We start from the raw sequence: 17,856 nt of genomic DNA on the forward strand, positions 1-17,856 counted from the left end.
AAAACAACATACTTATTTCCGGAATTTTGATATGGCGATATATTTTTATAATTTTCCAGCATTTATCATGCTCGTTAACAATCTAAACGATCAAATAATTATTTAATTTTCAAAATTTCATCCAGGAAATATATTGAAAGACAGAATTTAATCTTCTTTTATCGTACTACTTGTACAGTTGAAATCATCAGATATATCAGCTTCATCGAGCCTTACGAAAAAGCTCACTGTTTGGTTAAGTGCTTCACCTGAAACAATTTAAAATAAAATATAAGACTGTTAAAAACCTGCAAAAAAAAATCTTACGTTTTGATGGTGAATTGAGGTTCTGTTTTCTCCAAATGTTAAACGCTTCCATTGAAATGACATCATTTTCGTAAAATAAGTCAAATAGTGTACAAAGATTACAATTTTCTACAAGAAAAGAATCATTAAGCTGTGATATTCAATCACAAATAATGTCAATACATACCTATATTCGGATTAGTGAATGCAAACATGTTGAGGGCATTTATGCATTCGACCTGAGCTAAAATGTCATTGTCAAGGTAGCGAATAAACAATGGATATAATTTGGTCATGTCAACCATTTTCTTCTGACTTTTCTTTCCTTTACTTTCTAGCCAAGCCTTTAATATTGTTATCGTTAAATCTTGGATGAAATTTGAAACTTCCGAACATTTTTCCTTCTATAATGGATTAAAAAATATTGGTAAAAGAAATATATCAAAGCTTACATCTACTTACATCAATTTCATTGTAAATTTCCTCCAAAAAGCTTGAATTTTTCTGCTTCTTTTCTAATTTAAATTGAATGAATTTCATAGTTTTTTGCAGACACCGTTCCTGTAATATAGAGTAATAAATGAGCTTAGTAATTTTAAATTTAAAAAAAATAACTCACGTTTTTAACTTTTGATGGTACGCTCTGATCCGACTTATTTAGATCGTCTGAAACTTCTTCTTCAAGATTTTTTACATTTTGTGTTTGTTTACATTCTTTATTGTTTAATTTCTTCTTTATTTTATCCAAAGTACTCTGTTGATTTTGACAAATGCATTCAATATCCTTTATGCTGGTAATCAATCCATTTTCGTAAAAGTAAACTGTCAGAGAAATATAAATTTAGAGAAATTTAACGCAAGACATAACGTTTAAGTTTACGTAACAGAAGACTCAACGTTTAGATTTACGTAATATAAAAAACCTTACGTAGACTTAGCATTACGTAAGACAATTCTAGTCACTTACCGCAATATTCGCAAAAGTAATCGTAAGCAAGTGGAACGTCACAAATAATTGTAGGGATTGACTTGATGGCAAGCTTAAGAGCTTCGATATTTACAGCTTTTGTAATTGAATTTCCCTTTCGACAAATATCACCGAGAAGTTCGATCAGTTCTTTTCGTTCATTTGATTTTTTATCAAACAAATCAGTAAATACTTGTCCAAGTATATTCTTTGTGATTTTAATCTTTTTTAAATCCGCAAGCAGCATGTCGATTGTAATTTTTGCTTTAAAAAATTGCTGCATTTTATCTGTAAGAAATCTCATATCTTTTTCCTCATTTTCTGTCAAATCAATCATGAAGAAATCATCATCATCATTTTCAGCAGGCTTTTCTACGACAGGCGATGGTGAACGTGTTTTAGACTTCTCTTTGTTATTATTATTTCCTTGTGAATGAGAACCATTCTTCTTATCCTTTCGATTATTTTTACTGCTAGATCCTGATCGAGTATGATGAAGGGTTGGCAATTGCTCAACATCGTCGCAATCTGTTAATAAATTTGCATATGGATTGCTGACTCTTGTAGGTGGAGGTTCTATATGTCCTGACGGTTTGTGGAAGTTTTGGAACAAGTTTCTTGGAGGTCCCAACGACATCTCTGCATTATTTGTTTTTGGAATGTTTAATTTATTAAAATCAAAGTGCTTAGAAACATTTACTCTAAAACCATCGTTATCAAAACTTCTTTGTGACCTCTGTCGTCCTAAATTATTTTGAGAGGATTGTTTCGGTTGATAATCATTCAACTGTTGTTGCATTAGTCTTTTCTTCTTATTCTCTTCTTCCTGTAAATCTTGTAATTTTTGCGGTTTTGTCTCCAATATTCTAGCATTTTCACGTTGCCTCCATCGTGATGCACGCAAATCAATAACATTTAAAATATCAAATTTAATTCTTTGAGTTGTGATAACGTTTGAATTCCTTAATTTTGACAATTGATTCATATATTTGTCCATGTCATTTTTGTTTTTCAATTCACCTTCAAGCTTTTCTCCAACTGTCGTGAGTAATTTGCATAAACGCTCAATATTTTCTTCTGTAATTGACGTAAGTAAAACTTCAATACATCCCATCATAATTTTTGCCGTCAACATGTTCATCTTATACAATTCTCCAATAAATTTCACAGTTCCGTTTGCACGTTGACGAATTTTAAAATAGAGATCTTCATAATTCTCAATCTCTTCCGTATCTTTTGCCTTATTTATGCTGTAATACAAAATTATAAATTGAAATTTTTAATATTTACAATGAATTATTATATTTTAAAATTACCTCTCTTGAAGGCTTTTGAAAATGACGTCGTCCTTTTTAGACCGTTCAAACTCTTGTTGACAGTGACTAATTAAGTAAATCTTCCATGGATTTGTTGTTTTCTTTGCTACGGCAATAACTTCATCGTTGATCAAATGTACGGTAGAAAGTGCTTGACAGAGTTTTGCATAAGTTGAAGCATAGCCTGGTTCGGATATGGACTTTTCGAATAGCAGCTTAACAATCTGTAAAAAAAGAGCGAAAATGTAATTAATAAAGAAACTAACTGATTTTGTCTTTTACATAAAATGAACTTTAATTTAAGTAACTTACCGCTGATAACTTCTCTGAAGAATTAATCATATACTTCCGCTTATCATTTATCTCTTTGACTAAGTGTTCGAAGTTTTCTTCTGTAATTTTGTTAAGTAAGGAACGGAAATTTTTAAGCAGCTCTGCCATTTCTCTGTCTTTATCGTCTAAATCTTCGGGGTGTTTCATATGTGACGGTTTCCATGCATTCTCAGCACTATTTAGTTTTACATCTTCCTTTATACTTAAATTCATTTTTATAAGCTGCTTTTCGTTTCCACTTTTAGACCTACACAATTGATTTTGATTGTTATCATATCGCATATTACTGTTTGTCCTTTTTAAATAATTGCTCTTATTATTTTGCATGAACATGTTATTATCCTCATTTGAATGTTCTTCAATTCGATTTTTTTTATCAAAAAGAACACTCCAAACAGCTTTATTCATACTAGAATCTAGCAAGCCATCCTTTATTGTAGGCGGTTTTGAAAGAACCAATGGACTCTTTTTTAATTCTGTTAATTTTTTTGTACTATATCTACAACTTAGATTTAAACTACTTTCACTGTTTTCTGTAGTCGATTCAAACAAAGATGATTCAGTCAAATTGACAGACTCTTCTGTTATTTCATTATTGTTCTCATCGTATTTTACTTCCTTTGATTTTTCCGATTCAGTAACGATATAGTTCTGATTAGAATCTTTAATGGGATGAGCTGTACATTCTTGATCAACCTTCGTATTTTCCGTATTGTTTACAGGAAAGGTTCTGTTATGATGATAAGATGATGAATTTGAATTGAACGTGCTTAAATTCCTTTCAGAAGCAGTTCTGTGATAATTTCTCTCATTATTATGTGCAAAATAATCATTGTTTTGTCTGCGTTGGTGCTGCTGTTGCGAATTTCTATTATTAAAAGGATGTGGAAATCTGTTTAGATTATTCTGAAACTGTCTGTTGTCAACTGTATTTTTTCTAAGATCAAAATTTCTTGGATGAAACTGCTGGAAGTCATTAAAAATGCGACTTGATGGTGGTGAATGTGAATATGTTTCATGGTTACGTTTTCTAGATGATTCATCGGGAAATGCGTCTGGTAATGATGAATGACTTTCCTGCTTTTTGGGAAGAGTTATTGGCTTTAAATTATTGACTAGCTGAATTTCATCATCTTGATTTAATTTTTGTTCCAAATTTGATGGAATTTGCTTGATAATTGCAGTCAATGAAGGATTTTCTTCTTTGTTTTCGAACGATAACCCTGCATCTAATGCATCACTGTCAAGAGTATCATTCAAATCAACAACTGTATCCTGTGCTGAGAGCGCTAGTGCTTCAGTCTCAGTAGTGTCTTTATTTTGGGTATCATCGCTTGTACAATTAGTCGATGGAACAAACTCTGCTGCAGTTTCGTTTAGCGAACAATCCTTGTTTCGTTGATTTTCATCGAACATAACCTTCTTTGTTTTGGGATCAACAATAGGTATGGCACGACTTTTTCGGAAAGCATTTTGAATATGTGTATGAATTGACTTTAATACAACTGGTTGCGAATTTGATGATGGCGGTGGAACTGCAGTATTTAGAAACGTTTGTGGAGCATATTGATGTGTGTATTGTGGTGGGACTCCCGGTAAAACTACTGGATGTACTGGTGGATAAGATTGTGGAACAAGAATCACAGGAAAACGAGTCGGATAATACTGTAACAAAACATATGTTACAAAAAATAACTTTATTTATAGAATCGTTTAAAACTTACCCCAGGAGCTCTTTGACCGTATAAATTACCATTCATTTGATTTCGATGATAAAAGTTCCCTGGATGAAGAAAATTTTAGAAAATGTATTCTGAGATCAAAAATTCTTGGAATATTAAATTCTAACCACATTCATCGAAGCTTTACTTTATTTGATTAAATGTAAAAGCAAATGAATATTAAAACTTAATTATCTCTTCTAAAAGCTCAATTTTTTAAACAAAGATCCTGAGACCTGACTAGTTATCAACTATAATTAAGTTTTACCAAATCACATTTTACTAAAATTACCTGAATTATAATCAGCTGACCTACTCATTGAATTTAGTGCAATATATTTTGTAACTTTACGTTTTTCTCAATACTTTAATACTATTTATTCAATCAATATACTTAATATTAACTAACTATTATGAAAATTATAAAATTAAGAATGAAAAATTTTGAAATGAATATTTTTGAGAGAAATTTTTTTAAATGTTAAACGGTCATTTAAAATTTAAAAATTATCATATTAAAAGTGCGCGAAAAAAACATTTGGAAATTTTCGAGACATTAGCAAACTCTTTCATCCTCAAAATTCTCGAGTTGCATTTAAATATAGTTCCTTCTCTGCTGTGTCAGTTTCACATTTCCAGCTATACCCGTTAACAAAATATTAACTGATGAGACTAATTCAAAAAGTATTTCCACGCAAAAATCCCAAATGAGCAACATCATTAGTGACGTTGAATTACAGTAACCGTTTAACGGATTTTTCGAATTCAAATGTCTACAAAAACTTTTTCTCCAAAATTTTTTTCATTCTTCAACAAAATATCGAGTGCATAGATTTTCCTTAAAATTAATCATTTTACATAAAGTTTTATTGCTTGTAAGTATCGGAATTTTGTGCATAAATAAGCTGGAAATAAGTGTGAATTCAAAGATAATGTAAATACATATAAATAGTGCTGATAATTGTGAAAATTAAAACAAAGCCTTGAGTGAAAAAAATATGAAAAATTTTCTTGAAAAAATACCACTTAATTTGATAAGCTTCATTAAAAACTAATGTTTAAGTATTGTAATAGTTAGTGACCTTCTATTCAACACTTGTGATTATTAATTTAAAGTGCAAGGAACAAAACTGATGATTCAATATGCGAAGGAGTTTTGATACTTTTTTTTTGCGTTGATGACACATCCAATCGATTTTTTTTTCCTCAAATGAAATAATTTTTTCTACGAACAATATTCAACGGTATGAATGGACAAACGTTAAGAGGAAAATAGTTTGTTGAGTAAAACCACTTGCATTGGAATCTCGGATAATTTTTTCCATTTTTAAAAATTTAAGAATTGCGACATAACAAAAAATTTACATAATTCGACAACAGGAATATCAAATACCCAAAAAAAAAATTAATATTCACAAAAAATATTTTATCTGTGCTAATCTGCTGTGAAAAGATCTAGTCAAGTGTAGTGCTTCAGAATGACGCAATTCAATCAATATATACACATATTTAGTATACACATTTACAGTATATTTTTTTGTATACTTACTGGAGACCATATGTATCGATTCGATGCTTGACAATTCAGGAAATAATACAAGACTGACCAGTGTATATTTATTTTTGTCAACATTTTTCTTATCCAACACTTTTTGTATGTTAAGTATTCTTTGCGGCGACAATAATCAGACACGAAAAACATAAATAAATTAATATCTTTCATTTTAATTTATTTCTCCTTCTGCTCTCTGCAAAATGATTTAAATCAGGAAGAAAAAAATAAGTAAAAGCAATGAGACCTGAATTCGAAAAAAAAATCTATATATACAATTTGATACTTATGTCTGATGGTTTTGCATGTAATTCATTAAATTGTTCACATTGCTGTCCAAAGTATATATATGCATGTAAATCGCTTTCTAAAAAATATAATAATAATAATGTATTACCATTGAAGCTTTATTGTTGCAAATAGCAATAGACATATATAATAAAGAAAAAAAATTTAAAACCGCGTCAAACGTGCTGATGCAACATAAAATTATTGCCATCAATATGGATCTATCCATCTCTATCGTTTTATATTATTTGATGTTTGAACTATAATCATCGTTCACGTTTCAATTAAAGCGCAAGTTTATGATGGAAAATTGAGAGATGAGACTAATAAGAAATACTTTGGGGACTGTCATTAATGATGTCCAATTTAAATTGTTATTTCACAAACCTCATATAATTTTTTTAATTCAGTATCACATCCAGCTTTTTCTTAAAAACTAATATCATGAAAAAATGACCCCATTTGGATCTACATATGTTCATACGTCATTCAATTTGATCATCAAACAGATGATAGCTATACTATGAGCAATTTGTTGTAAAATTAAAATTTTTTCTAAAAGAAACTTTAATTGCGTTTCTTGCTATTATTTAAAAGCCACTCAACCAATTATGGCAATTGAATTAATACAACATTTTTTTGACATTCAACTTACCATATTTCTCTTTTAACATGAATGAATGAATCTTTTTTAACTAATATAAACATCGAACAGCCTCGATATGCTTAATATTATTACAAGTACAAACACCTCATAAAGATTTTTGTTCGTTTACAAACACTTTTATACAAGTTCAGATTTTTTTGTTTGCAAACATTGAAATGCCACGAATTTTCATTTTCTTTTTTTAAGATTTCTAGTTAGCGCAAATAAAATATATATATTTTTTTGAAGCACAGAGTTGAAATGAAAAAATCATTCGGTTGACAAAAGTGTTTGTGCGCAGTATGAATCGCGTCTTATCATCTAGCTTACGATGACATTCGTAGATTTGTTGCTCTAAAACTGAAAGAAAAACTTTAAGCATGTTCTGATTTTCTCGACTTTTGGCACTGATCATTGACATAAATAAAGTAAAATACAAAATAAAAAAAATAATTTGAAGAAGCTTGCGTGAATGCAAAGAAGAAGTAACATTATTGACGTTATTAAAGAACATCCGATAATACTTCTTAGACAAAACAATTTTAAGTATGAAAAAATATAAATAAGTCGCGTTGGAATTTTTTATTGATTGGAATGTTTCATGATAAAAAGCGACCTTTCGTTTCTCCGCTATTGATTTTTCTTTATTCTGCACACAAAAACATTGACGTGAAATTTTTTTTAAAAAATATAAAAAATCTTGCAAAATAATAAGAAATATTCAAATGTTGCCAACATTGTTCAGATAATGAGCATAATGCCGCAACTGACATGAAAATGGAATAAATAATGCCTTACATCTGAATGCAATTGAGTTGCCTTAAGATTTCTATTATTGTACTATGGATGATATAAAATTCACATAACATGCACAACATAGAATGTAATGAAGCATGAAAATACCGTACATACACACATGTACACTACGCTAGAAGCTGTGAGCTTTCAATGTTGTGTACGATGACTCATACAATTTTTTCATCATTGTACCATGTGCCGCGCAGAAAAAAAAAACAGAATAAGAAATAAATTCTGCACATAAGAATTTCCATTCATTCACTTGTGTATAGTATGAAGAAATACTTTACAGTTATTTTGTGATTACTCTAAATTTTTCTATGCTTCAAATAATTTTCTAATCTGTAACTGGTTTCTGTGATCATTTTTCTTTTTATTGAGCATAATTTTTAGCACAAATCTTGTAAATTAGGTACCTAGTTACTTGTTTCGTGGTCTCAATTTTTCTCCATTTATTACTTACTTTATTGTATTGCGTGTTGGAGGTCAATGTATTCTAATGGAAGGAGATTCATAAGATGCTTGCAACAAAATTTCATTTTCATAACGTTTTGGTACCGATGGAATTTAGAAATGGATACATATATATGCTAATTGATGGCGTGCGAAAATGACTTTATTGTACGTAAATTTCTAACCTTTCATAGTAAGATGATGACTGTGAGATGAAAGAAAAATTATATGCGAAAGTAAAAATTGACATAAATATTTTTTGTTATTATTTTCTACAGCATGTCTGATTGTTCGGCTTATATAGGCAAAAATTCATTCATGATACAAATTCGTTTTTATTTATTTTTTACATGTATAATTTTTTGTAATTTTTTTAAATTTTCCATTTCGTGATTATTTATTTCTTTCTCCAACAATACTGCATTGCTATAGAAATTATTGTGGTTATAGATTTCATTCCAATATGTACAATTTAAATCGCCCACACTCTTTTGACACTTGACTATTCATGATATATTTCTTTCATTCATTATGAGATTTTAATAAGCTATGGTTATGAAATAACCACTTAAATGCTATGTTACTTTCTACTGTTCCTTTTGTTGGTAGCAAATTGTAACAAATCTTTACAAGGATTTGTATGAAAATCCAATTTAAACAACATGAGAATATTTTGATGTATGTTATTATGGACTATTTGTAAATAATGTCTATGAAAAATCGAAAAAAATGTTATTGCGGTTTGCGGGTCAGAAGTTGAAAATTAGTGCAACTTAGAGTAAACGATAACATTAAGCATACCTAAAACAATGCCAAATTATAGTCAATTATTCTCAGTTTTTGTGCTCATGGCTAGCAAAGCCCTCTATGCCTGAGAATGTTTGAATTAAATGTATGTTGATTAAAGCTAAAACAAAGAATCACATAGATACATATCAGCTATTGCTTGACATCATTAATGAACAGCGCCTCATTTCGTTTTTGAAAAATGTTCAGGAACATGTTAATGCAATTCGCTAATATTATATTACATACGGGTATTAGAGAGGACATAAAATTTCTGAAAAGGAAGTGGGAGAAATATTTTAAGTCAATGCTAATGGTTTCCTCTTGTCGTATGTCATAGATACATTTAATTTCTTTTATATAAAAAAATAATGTATTTTTCTCTGTCTTGACTTAGCACCGTTTGTTTTATAACTGTTGAGCATAAAAAACTATGATTATACATGTGAATTTAATGAGTCACACGCAATTTTTTTCTTCATTCTATTTACCAAGTTGAGAGTGCAAAAAGAAACGCTAATAAAAACATTGACATCACACATCATATTAATTTTATGGTAACTGAGCATCATTGCGCTTTTTGTTGGAAGCGGCAAAATGAAAAAACAATGCAAAGAGAATCAAGTGAAATGTTATAGAAGAAATGTATGAATAAGGTATTATTACGAAAAATTTATTCCAGAGTTGTAAGGCTTCATCACTTCCAAACTACATTATTCTCTCATTTAATAGCAAGCACACTCAACTAATTTCTTTTTCGTAAAATAATATTCTCTTACTCAATTCATTTTCTGCTTCAATATTGTTATGCTATGCCTTTTTCTGCAGCAACTCTCATAGTTTATTGTGAAACATTGAATTCGAATGTTGCTCTGATTGTGGAGTAAGAAAAAGAAAATAAGAAGAAAATAGCTGAAATTAGACAGACATTTTTTGGATGGAAAGAAAAACAGAATATCATAAAATGTGATTTTTTTATGTTGAAAATGAGAATTAGTTCAAAAATAGCAACGAAACTGAATCAAGTTCGTGTTTTGTGATTCTCAGCATTTTTCATAAAAATTAATGCATAAAAAAGTAGAAGCTGGTTTTAAAAATATTTGATTAGATAAATGAAATTTGTTGTTTTTTAACGACTAAGCTCGACAAACAAAAATAATTGGACTGTGTGTAACAAATCGATTAAGAAATTGCTTACCATTTACAAAACTAGCTGATTGACATTTTGTGATAAGGAATTTATAAATTCAAAGCGACTTTGCATAGCCTTAAGTCAAGTACATTATTTTGTGTCGGTGAAGTGTACTCAATTGTAAATGGATTTCCTATTACTGAATTTTTACCGGAAAGTGTGATTGAATAGAAACTTAATAAGAAAAATATTCCTAAATTGAAAATAATTGAATGAAGATTAAGTTTTAGACAGATGGAAATTGGAAATCTTTCATTTTTTTGCTAAATCACGTGTCTGAATAAAACATAGAAATAGCAAGCTAAAAGAGAAAGGAAAAAAGAGCTTAATTAACATTACTAACGGCGCATTAAGTGTATTCATAAATGTACGTAAGGTAAAAAAAAGCAATAATATGAGAAGAATCAAAATTAACATAATTAAATGCAAATTTGCACTTGCCAATCTTGCGTGATAAAAGGAAGAACATGAAAAAGTAAATTTATTGTTGTGAAGTGAAATAGAAAGTGCCTAACTTGTTTCCAGCTTATTTATTGTGGATTATTTTTAAAAGTCATGATAACTAATCATACATTATACTTATTCTTTTTTATGAACTTTTCAAAAATGGAACGTTAATTAGGAGTAAGTTTTAAGTGATAGTCAACAAACGATATTTTCTGCTTCAGCTCGAGTTGAGCGCATATTCTCAAGGAATAAATAGAACAAAGCATCAATAGGAAAAAGTCATTAGTACCATTAAAAACAAGTAAAACATGAAAATGGTGTTATCTCAGCGGCAGCGCGAGGAATTGTAAGTAATTGATTTAAAATATAATGACTTAATATTTCAAAGAATGTGTCGGCAATGTTGTTCTGCTATGCTTTGTGTTGTACGCATATGAAAATTTTTCCATCATTTGTTGAGGATTTATTTGAAAAAGAAGAAATAAAAATAACTAAATTACACAATCGTAGTCGGGCGTCAAGTTGTGAGTCACAAATAAAGAAGCAATAAATGGTCAACTCCAATGTTATTGGACGACACTACGCGTGCTATATTCATATCGTGTCATAATCGGTTAAATATTTTCTTTTCTTTTAGTATTGTGTATTGTATCTCACGATTAACACAAAAAGTAAAATCAAGGCTACGAATATTGACGCTTAGGTTAAAGAAAAAAAAATAAATAAAGATTTGTCAAAATTCTTAATTTTTAAAATTACTTCATCACGACTTGAAGAGTCATGAAAAGTCGTAGTACATGAAACATGTGAATTTTTCTTTCCTAAGTCTAACAACGAATGCTCAAAATTAACTCAAGTCTTCTTATTTTATTGCATTTTTATGACAACTGTTTGTTAATTTCGTTTTCTTTGGTCTATAGTTCAATGTTGACGATGGAATGCTTGCCAAAAAAATTCATTATATAAAGTAGCTAATATGAGTTTTGGTCTAAGCTAGAATATTGGCTGTACTTTTTGTCAGTACATTGCTTTACTTTTTTCACGAACTTAAATGGTCTATAAGTATCTTTATACTAATAAATCCAAAATGTCAAGGATATTTCCAATGAGTTCTGGATTTTTGCGATCTTAAACTTATTCGATTCCTTTAAATCTTATCAGAATTTTGAACATTTTTACGGCTTAAATATTACTGCTGCTGACGAATAGTTCTTTGTGTACAGAAAATAAATACAATATATAGCCTGAAAATTATATTTTTTTATAATCAGTGTACATCCCAATCCATATAATTCAAAAAATAGCAATAAAAGAATTTTGGATTTAGACGTCATTTGATAAGCAATCTATAATGGAATTCCCAAATCCAACACACCTAATTTTTACAATATATAAATTCATTTTTCACGACTACAACAAAAGCAAGGCAGACAAATCTGCGCCCTAAAAATTAACACCATAAGGTAGAATGTTGAATCAGAACTTAGTGCGCAGGATACGCGATTGTGATATTTTCTTCTTTCCCTTCTAACCCACACATGATTTTTATATCCTCGCCATTGAGGAATTTCCCAGAACACTGTGTGAAAAATGAAAACATCAGACAACTTAAGTTGACGTCATGGCTATATATTCGTTGTTGTAAGCAGCTATTGATTTTTTTTTCTTACTTTTATTTAAAGGTATCTAATGCCATTGAAAAATCTATTTTCATTTTAACAATTAACAATTGACAAATAATTGTTCAAATTTTAGTGGATATTGAATTTCAATTTATTGTTTCTAGACTGGAACTTATTGATTATCATAAAATGAACATAAAAGAAAAATCAATTTATTGCAACCAAACAGGCCTAATTAGATTGTTGTATTGCTGCTCTTTTAAGGTGTCATAATTCGGTATTTCATTTCATATTATTTGGAACTGCCTAAAAATTCATAAAGCCATTAATCTCTGATGTTGAAACTCAATCTAAATGAACATTTTTTTTGCCATATTTTTGTGAAAAACTGTTGAGCTGTTGATGAAATGTAATCATTATATACATACATATAGTATGAAACCATAGAAAATATGCCGCTAATCTGATTTTTTTATTGTTATGCCATATATTCTAGTAGTTAGACAAGTCATAAAGATCCACTAAATAATTTTTCCATCATTTTTCTGCGTGTAGAAACCAAGCGATTGCCGATTATTTAGGCAGTAATGGATATAACGATGCGCTCGATGTTTTTCGTAAAGAAGCCGAAGTTCCAACAGAAATCGAAAGAAAGTATCGTGGATTGTTAGAGAAAAAGTGGACTTCAGTAATACGTTTACAGAAGAAAGTAATGGAATTGGAATCAAAGTTGAATGAGGTAGAAAAGGAATTAATAGAAGGAGCACCAACGAAAGCTAAGCGGACACCAACAGAATGGATTCCACGTCAACCAGAAAAATTCAAACTTTCTGGTCATCGTGCCACAATAAATCGTGTAGTTTTTCATCCGGTATTTAGCATGATGGTCTCTGCTTCTGAGGACGCTACAATTAAGGTATGGGACTATGAAACCGGTGAATATGAGAGGACGCTCAAAGGTCATACTGATTCAGTTCAAGATATAGCTTTCGATGCACAAGGCAAATTGCTTGGTAAGCTTTATTATTGATTCATTTACTTCTGTGTTAGTTCGTGTGTTATCTGATAAAATATTTATAATGCTCGAGGCTAATGTCAAACATAAATGCTATTAATACTAATAATTTTATTAATATTTTATTTTCTAGCATCATGCAGTTCAGACTTGTCAATAAAATTATGGGATTTTCAACAGACATTTGAATGTATTAAAACAATGCACGGTCATGATCACAACGTGTCGTCAGTAGCATTCGTTCCAAATGGCGATTTTCTATTATCAGCATCAAGAGACAAAACGATTAAGATGTGGGAGGTAGCGACAGGCTATTGTGTAAAAACTTATACAGGACATCGTGAATGGGTACGAATGGTACGAGTTAATTTTGATGGAACTCTTATGGCTTCATGTAGTAATGACCATACAGTACGAATCTGGTGCTTAAATTCCAAAGAATCGAAAGTAGAATTGCGCGAGCATGATCATACAGTTGAATGTATTTCGTGGGCACCAGAATCAGCAACCGCTTCAATTAATGAAGCTGCCGGTGCTGATAATAAAAAGGGACAACATCAAGGACCTTTCCTTGCTTCAGGCTCACGAGACAAAACGATTCGAGTGTGGGACGTAACATCAGGTTTGTGCTTATTCACACTTTATGGACATGACAATTGGGTACGTGGCATCGTATTTCATCCTGGCGGTAAATTCATGTTAACGGCGAGTGATGACAAAACTATTCGAATTTGGGATATTCGTAATAAACGCTGCTTAAAGACACTTGCTGCTCATTCACACTTTTGTACTTCTCTTGGTAAGTTTTTACATTTTATTACTTTCTTAGCATACAATTGCTTAGTTTCACTTGCCTCGACAATTTTATTAGAAACAGGATTCATTATCATGTTTCCGTATAAAATGTTTCTAAATAGATGGGAATTAATATTTTTCCTATATAGTCGAGAATCTCTGTGACCTTAAAAGTCGTTAATTCGAAATATGGAGATCACTAGTTAGTCAGTGACTTATTTTGTGAGAGAATAAAATTTTCAATACTTTGAAGTAAGTCTGAATTTCAAGGTTTATCACCTGACCTTGAAGTATTTGGTTCACATTTAAATAAATGTGCAAAAGCTTTCCAGTTCAAATCAGAATCGACTAATTCTTCGGAATTTCTTTCATGTGATTTTTTATTCATTTAGAAATTCCAAGTTTATGTGACTTATTAATAACGACTTATTGAATTATTCCTTGAAATACTTAACAAGTAAATATGTTTTTTTCTCATTCTAGATATGCATAAAACGCATCCGTATGTAGTATCAGGTAGTGTCGATCAAACGATTAAAGTTTATGAATGTCGTTAAATTGTATTTCATAAGGAAAGAAGCAAAAAAAAAAAAACTTTATGGTTTAGCATAATCGAGTGAATAAAAAAACTTTGCGTATTTATTTTTAAAACAAAACAAAACCAGTTGTCCGGCACATCAAATGAAGTGAATGAAGTCCAACATAAATCTTTTTGTTTTATTATGTTAAGTTAAATGAAAGCGAATAAAAAACAACAAAAAAAACCTTCAAAGGGATACAAAAAAGAATTATGGAAGTGCTGAATTTATTTTTTACATAAAAATTCTATATTTTTTTTCCTTCCTTTTCTTGTGAGAGTTAATTATATATATTTTTTTCTCATTATTTTTATACTTCATACTATGTCAACGATTTGAATTTATTTTATTATAATTCTACGAATACTTTTTGTTTCCTTAAGAACATTTTTGCATTAAACGAACTTGCCATCTTTAACGAATATTTTTTTATGTTCAAAATTTTTTACTTTTTTAAACTTTTATGTAAAAAAACAACGTTTTAAGTAATGTGCATAAATCACTATCCATAGATGATAACTATTCATTTTGAGCATACCTTAATGTTTCTCTTTTGGCAGCGTGAATATTGAAGATTATTAAGTTCATTTAATAACATTTGAGAAGAAGTTTTATTTCTTACAAAAATGTAGTAACTTATATTGTATTATTATTAAGTGAATGATTAGATGAAATTGGAATGATTTTACTTTAATAAAAATTTATTTTAAATGAATTTCGATTAATGTCAATGATTTTTTTTTGTATACCTCTAAAAGCTTTGGACTAATTTCGTTAAAATTGGATAATAATGATCATGAAAATTAATCTAAAATTTTATAGCATTCTCATAAAATTTTTTGAGATTATTGGGAAACCTAAATCAGTTATGTAGAGCAGTAAAATCCGTTTTAATGAAATCAGTTCTAGAATTTAATTTCCTTATCAAGGTCTATTTTAGTTTAAAGAAATAATAGTATGATGGAAAAACCAATGACGACATCGTGCAATATGGACGAAATGGAAATTTGTCTTTCATTGCTGTTTTATATTAAAAATTATGGAATATGCTAAATATATTTGTTGTAAAAGAGAACTTAATATACTTTGCGCAGGGTCAAAATGTATTCAATGATTTTAGGTTTTTTTGCCTTAAAAACCTAGTTAAATTGGAACTGACCCTGATATTTTGAAACAAAGAAAATCATTTTCTCAATATTAAAGTATTAGAGACATGCACTATACTTACTTCAGGTATTATTCCACAGCATAAACTGATAATAATCCAAGATTATTTATTCAGAATTATTCTATCAATCCTTATATGACGGATAATTCCAATATCCATAAATTTTTGCATTATCTCTAGCAATATTTGATATTTAAATAAATTGAAAGACTTAAAAGATTCAGTACAGATGTATGTAAAGATTGATTTTTTTTCTTCTGATCCGTTGACATTACATAGGAAATATTTTAGAAACATAATTGCTTGAGCTTTTTCTGATCATATTTATTGATATAAATCTAGTAAACTCTTTATAATCAATTAAAATAAATATGGAAAAAAACACAATTTATTAAAAAATATAATTAAAACTAATATGCACTGAAATAAATAAACAAAAGTTATGCTAAATAATGTTGCTTTCGCTAAGAGCATAATGCTTGAAGCTTAATTAAAATTGTATATATACAGCATAAGTTATTTGTGATAAAGATGATTACTTGAAAGAAGAAATAAAACAATAGTAGACTCGTAAAAACAATAATTTTTGGAAGTTATTAGTAAAGTAAAGTTACTTCTCTCATTAGTTTATGATTCCGCCAAATATGACTAAATTTCAGACATTTTTTTTGGAAGTTCCTAAAAATTCAGAAATTTCCAAAATGAAATATTTTTTCAAAAAAATAAAGTTAATGCTGTTAATAATTTTTATGCCAATGATTTTAAAAGCAAATTTTTGGAATTACAAAAGATTATCAAAAAAGAACTGATTGACTATATAAATATAAAGAAAAGTTTTTTCATAAATACTATCAACACAAAAATCATTATTTTCTTGCTCAAATTTTATAAATTAAATGATTATCATTATCAGATCACTTACCAATCTATCTATAAACACTATTTTTCCACAATTTGCAGTCATTCAGATAATGCAAAAAATAATAAAGTAAAGATTATTAAAACTGTTTTCTTTCAAAATTTTTAAAGATTTAGAACAGGGTTGCTCGAACAATATAACGTGATTGATACGGCATCGACTCGTTTTAGGGGTGTCCAACCTAATTCATTAAACGTACCTGAATCCTAAAGAATTTGAATATTTAAGGCTTTCATTGGAAGTGAATTTGTAAAACATTTCGGGTTATCCCGAAGACCAGTTCTGTGCATTGAGGTGCGTTTCAGGAATTGAGGTTGACACCTACGTATTAACGAAAAGACTCAAAGTTGCCTTGACGTCACTGTCGTCACTTGATGGGCTGCAATTTGAATAGGATAACTATGTACATCGACTTACTGCATTCTTGACTTCTTCTAATAAAAAAATGCAGCAGATAAGAGGTTTACATTCTAGTTACCCCTAGCAGACAATGAGCATACCCATACAGAACAGTGTTTTTCCTAAGCCACAGGCACGACGCTGTATAAATAATAAGATACAAAGTTACCGTGATGGCTGGTTTCGATCCATTTTTTACGGTGCATTGTACAGTTTGTCGCCCTGTGGAGCAGATACTCACATAAATGAGCGTGCTCACAAGTATACTCAATCAATGTATTCTCAAGTGGAACAGACTGATCATTCTCGACCCTATTTCTAATAATTAACTTGATATATCATGGAAAGTTCCACAAATTTCAAAAGAACTCGACACATATGTAGCTGTTCCACTAGGGAATTGGGCATAATCAATTTTGTGACCATTATCATGAACAAGCTCCTTGTCTGTTCGGGTCAAGGCATTGGCACTGTATATCATCCGGATTAAATTTCCTTTTTCGGATGAAAGATTCTATTGTTCTGGATGAGATTTTGTCTTTGTATCGGATAAAAGAACTTTAAATGCCAATGACT

The 17,856-nt window shown here is 29.7% G+C and overlaps 2 protein-coding genes across 4 annotated transcripts; one reads left to right on the forward strand and one right to left on the reverse strand.

Annotated features, from left to right (window-relative positions):
• Positions 1–24: 24 nt before the first annotated feature.
• On the reverse strand, positions 25–7,357 carry LOC139091688 (eukaryotic translation initiation factor 4 gamma 3-like). Of its 3 annotated transcripts, XM_070641839.1 has the most exons (12): positions 7,118–7,357; positions 6,451–6,541; positions 6,172–6,370; positions 4,626–4,684; positions 2,881–4,566; positions 2,569–2,792; positions 1,253–2,502; positions 905–1,107; positions 748–846; positions 473–689; positions 307–414; positions 25–248 (listed from the first exon to the last, which is right to left on the reverse strand). In XM_070641839.1, exons 3-12 carry the CDS (start codon positions 6,179–6,181, stop codon positions 148–150), a joined length of 3,957 nt encoding a protein of 1,318 aa, XP_070497940.1. In that variant the 5' UTR covers positions 6,182–6,370; positions 6,451–6,541; positions 7,118–7,357; the 3' UTR covers positions 25–147. The 3 variants fall into 3 exon arrangements, with proteins under 3 accessions (XP_070497940.1, XP_070497939.1, XP_070497938.1); XM_070641838.1 differs by having other exon boundaries at positions 6,172–6,541; XM_070641837.1 differs by lacking the exons at positions 6,172–6,370; positions 6,451–6,541; positions 7,118–7,357 and adding an exon at positions 4,915–5,063.
• Lis-1 (LisH and WD40 domain-containing Lis-1) lies at positions 5,378–15,509 on the forward strand. Its single transcript, XM_070641841.1, has 5 exons — positions 5,378–5,497; positions 10,960–11,130; positions 12,962–13,419; positions 13,555–14,220; positions 14,700–15,509. The coding sequence occupies exons 2-5, from the start codon at positions 11,093–11,095 to the stop codon at positions 14,771–14,773; spliced, it is 1,236 nt and encodes a 411-aa protein (XP_070497942.1). The 5' UTR covers positions 5,378–5,497; positions 10,960–11,092; the 3' UTR covers positions 14,774–15,509.
• Positions 15,510–17,856: the final 2,347 nt, after the last annotated feature.

Source organism: Chironomus tepperi, unplaced genomic scaffold (genome assembly GCF_022539635.2).
Source record: "Chironomus tepperi strain 1889 unplaced genomic scaffold, CSIRO-AGI_Ctep_v1 contig_260, whole genome shotgun sequence".
Lineage (NCBI taxonomy): Eukaryota > Metazoa > Arthropoda > Insecta > Diptera > Chironomidae > Chironomus > Chironomus tepperi.